Raw genomic sequence first — 4,237 nt, 5'->3', positions numbered from 1 at the left:
GTTGAAGGGTCAGTGGTTTCAGCTTGGACTAGAAAACAGCCAACACCAAGTTCTTAAAAAACAGCAAGGAACCATCAGCATGGTAACTTATATGTCCGGGATGTTCTCTAAAAGGAAGCTAGCAGATTGCTTAGCTGTGTGACTTTTAGCTACAAGGGTTTTAAGATTAACTAGAAGTAAGTGACTAAAAGCAAGCAAGGCAGGTTGAGTTTGGTGAGCTTTGTCAGGTTAGCTCTTGGTTTCAACTACTTTCCTCCCTTCTGTACAAAATCAATAGAGTGGGTTAGAGAGAGCATTAGAACAGCTGGAGAAAAGAGGAGAGGTTTTATTCCTAGGTTAATTCCTATGGAGCAGAGAATACTAAGATTGGGTAAGTATAGAGAAAATTAACAAGGGATACAGAAAAACTCAAACCATCTACATAACCAGGACCAGAACCAGGTGGGATTGAGGAGGAGGGTGAGCAAGGAGAGAAAGAGAGGAAAGAAGCCACAATGTCTGGATGTTAGGAGCATTTGGGGGAGTTTAGTGAGAGGCTGATGAACAGCTATGGAATATGAAGGAACTGAAAAGGATAGAAATAGGATTTTTAGAAGTATGCATTGGGTTTTAAAGAGGATTCCCTACAATATTTTCAGTGCTGGGTTGGGCTTTGCAGATACCATTCTCTAAAGACACTAGACCACAGGGAACTTTAGCACCCCATCCTCCAACATTGCGGGACCCAGTTGGTGGTACAAAAGGAAAGTGTGGCCCTGGCCAAGGCAGTTCCATCCCTGAGTGGGTTTCCACTGACTGGGCTGCAAGTTTAGGGAGTTTGGATGAAGGGATGGTGTGCTGTTTGTGGAGCTACAGGTGTTTAGACATTCAAAAGCAGCAGAGTAGCCAAGATGACCTTCTGCTAGTGTCCAGGGTTAATCCACAGAGATGGTTTAGAAACAAACACACAATTCCCTGCTCTTTTTCATTCATTCCTTTATGTATTCATTTATACATCACCAAACATATTGTCTCCTATGCACCAGGCCTTGTGGGATTGTTTTGAACACTTGTTACTCCTCTATTTTTTTAATGTGTGTATTTTGGAATCTCTAGTTACAAAAGTCCACCCCAAATTCTCTAGAGCTAGCTAAGCAATATAGAAGAAAGAGCTAACTAGGATGAGGGGCCCAGAAGGGGGCCCAGAAGCCCCTCGCACAAGATTCACCTTCCTTTGGAGATGGCTCACTTACTACCAGGACTGACCTGGAGAATAGCTACCCACTTCAGGGGGTTCCTAGCCTCTTCCCTCAGGCCTTCAACCTATAGTTTCAATAGGGCAAGTCTGTCAGATGAGAAAATGTAATTCATAAATTCCTGCATGGGTTCAAGCCCTCTGCACAGTGGTGGGGACATGGTCCAGTGATACTCCTGAGCAGATACAATTTCACAATTCCTCCAACACCCAGGAAGATGAGGGTCTCATCATGGTCAACCCTGCTCTGAGACTCATCAAAGGGCAGCACAGAAACAGCCCTAACCCTCAAATCTCCATTATCAGATACTTCTAACTTGCATGGGAAAGTTTATTCAGAGCATTCTAGAAGGCATGGGGCTCCAGGCTGGGATTTCACCAGCTCAGTCTGCTTGTTCATGTTCGTGCAGATCTTTCCTCTAGCTGAGAAACAAGAGTAAGAAGAGAGAGACGCAGAAGAGTACCTGATAGAAAAGCATAAATATGGACCAAACAGACAGAAATTACCATGAATTGCATTCAGAGCTTTATTCATGCCAAAGTTTGGGGATTGCCCTAACTCTGGCAGGCTGCCTTGGTAGAGAAGCAAAGCACAGAGGCGAAGTGATGAGGTTCTACCTCACTGGCAATAACAGAGAGGGGGCTAGAAGCTGGTGCATGTTCCAGAAGGGGTATTGGGGCAGTGCATTCTGGAGTTGAGCTGTCGTGTGTTTAGCAGCAGCAGTCATCCTCATGGTCACAGCATGCAGGACCTCGTGACCTCATGGGGATAATTCCCAAACAGCAGCACCCAGAGCTGCCACATCCACAGCCCCCAGAACCACAACATCCAGAGCTTCCCGAATTCTCACAGCAGCCAGACGATCCTGTGTTGCAGTCCTGGGGCCGCTGAATCCAACGTCTCAGGGGACTCACCCCAAAGGTCCGGGGAGCCAGACAGCAGTAGCTGGTGGAACAGGGAGCAGAGCATGGGTCAGGGACACAGTACTGGGAGGTTGAGCCACTTGCAGGAGTTTGAACATAATAGCTCTGGCAAGGAGAAGCACCCTGGACATAGCGTGTCTGGGTCTGGCAGGGAGCTGAACTTTTGATGTAGGTCATCTGGCAGGGAGGTGGACACTTCACGTAGGTTTGGCAGGGAGTTGGGCACTTTACATAGGTCGTCTGGCAGGGAGCTGGGCACTTCACGTAGGTTTGGAAGGGAGTTGGGTATTTCACATAGGTTCTCTGGCAGGGAGCTGGGCACTTCACGTAGGTTTGAGTCTGGCATGGAACTTGGTACTTCACATAGGTTTGAGTGGGGCATGGAGCAGGGCCTGTCACACAGACAGTTTGGGTCTGGCATGGAACTGGGCATTTCACAGAGGCACCATTGGTACCTTGCCCAGCCCCTAGTCCGGAACCTTTCACACAAGATGGAGGGAACTGTGGCTGCTTCTGCTGGTCACACATGGTTCTGTGGCTTTGCAAAATCTGAAAAGAAAGGTTTCATTAGAACTGTAAAACTAGGAAAGTTTCTAGGGTAAACCTTCAACATCCCCTTGGAATACAGTGACTTGCAAGCAGGGCTTTCTTGAGAAGGTTGCAGACATCCAGAGGCTGTGTACTTGGCAGGAGGTGGATTCAGAGCCAGGGACTCTCAGCTCAGCTTCTGTGCCTGTACCTGGCTATGTGGCTTGGTACAAGTCACCGCTTACCTCTGGGCTTCAGTCTCTATTTTGGGAAATGGAGACTTGAAATGGTGCTGCCTGTGTTTCTACTCAACTCTCTAAGCCTCCTCTCCTCTTACTTCAGTGTCTGCATTGTGAATTACCCTTTGGAAATTGCTGCTCCCAGATGATTGCCCCCTGCCACCAGTTCTCTCCAGGGTGACTGCCCTTCTTCCTTCTGCCCAGACAACGAATACCCAACAAAGAGAAATTTGTGTCCATGGTCCCTGAGCCAACATGAGCCTCAAGCTGTGCCCAGTAGTGAGCAAAGAACAAGGCTAAATTTGACCACGTTTCCACCATGTTCTCCTCGAACCAGCTGGACTATCAGTTGGCCTCATTAGCACATGGACCCAAGAGAGGACTGCACAACTGCACTCAGATAAGGGGATGGGGAGCCAGTTCTTTAAAGTCTCTTCTTACACAGGAATACCAGCTCATCGTGCCCCCCTCCCTCTCCTCTCATGACCCAGGCTCCAAGTTTCCCTCCAGCATTGCCTTCAGCCTCCTTCAGCAGATTTCCTCAGCGTCTAGTCCTCATTCACCCTTCATCCCACAGCTCTCATCCACCCCAGCTTCCCGAAAGCTCTGTTTCTCACCATGTCCTTATCCCGTATAGAGACCTACCCTCTTTGTTGATAGGAGCAAGACTGGAAGAAGCCAGTGATCTGAAAAACTGGCAGGTGGGAAGATCTTTTATAGGGCAGCAATGAGGCAATTTAATGGCATCTAAATGAAGCACCAGAGATCACAAGGAGGAGGGCTGGCATTGCATTGGCAAGATTCCTCCCCAGTATGCCTGGCTCCTCAGTCAGAGGCAGGGCATGTCTGTGCTTGAATTGGGTTTTCCCAAACACTAGATAAATTATTCCTGTTCCCTTCTTCAGGAAACAAGTCAGTCTCCTTTTCCTAGAAGTTATGAGTGATGCCTATGTGATCTGTTTCTAATGAAGCTGTTTCCAGGTCACTTGAGTCTTCAAGGACTTATCCAAGGTATAGTTAGATTCTCAGTTTTTCATACACTGTGCCAAAAGCTAAGTGTAGCATAGAGAATCTAACTAAAATTTAGAATCTAATCTAAAGCTAAGTGTAGCTTTTGGCACAGTGTATGAAAAATGGAGAATCTAACAATAGATTCACTTCACTTCACTCAGCTTAACTGAGTGTTCTGTGGGCTTCCAAGGTAACTTCTGCTGGTCTAGGTTGCTGAGCACAGTTTGGCCCAGTGGTCTCTGGCCCAATATGATGCAAGACTTCCAAAAAACGGTTTGTTTCATGGAACATCAGGTTATTC

At 47.3% G+C, this 4,237-nt stretch overlaps 1 protein-coding gene across 1 annotated transcript; it reads right to left on the bottom strand.

Moving 5' to 3' along the window:
• Positions 1-1,749: 1,749 nt before the first annotated feature.
• Positions 1,750-2,686, bottom strand: KPLCE (KPRP N-terminal and LCE C-terminal like protein). The gene has a single exon (XM_063628059.1). The coding sequence runs from the start codon at positions 2,684-2,686 to the stop codon at positions 1,946-1,948; it is 741 nt and encodes a 246-aa protein (XP_063484129.1). The 3' UTR covers positions 1,750-1,945.
• Between the last annotated feature and the right edge of the window lie 1,551 nt (positions 2,687-4,237).

This window comes from Symphalangus syndactylus, chromosome 12, assembly GCF_028878055.3.
Source record: "Symphalangus syndactylus isolate Jambi chromosome 12, NHGRI_mSymSyn1-v2.1_pri, whole genome shotgun sequence".
Taxonomy (NCBI): domain Eukaryota; kingdom Metazoa; phylum Chordata; class Mammalia; order Primates; family Hylobatidae; genus Symphalangus; species Symphalangus syndactylus.
Note: the sequence above shows the minus strand (reverse complement) of the source record. Positions and strands in the feature narration are given on the sequence as shown.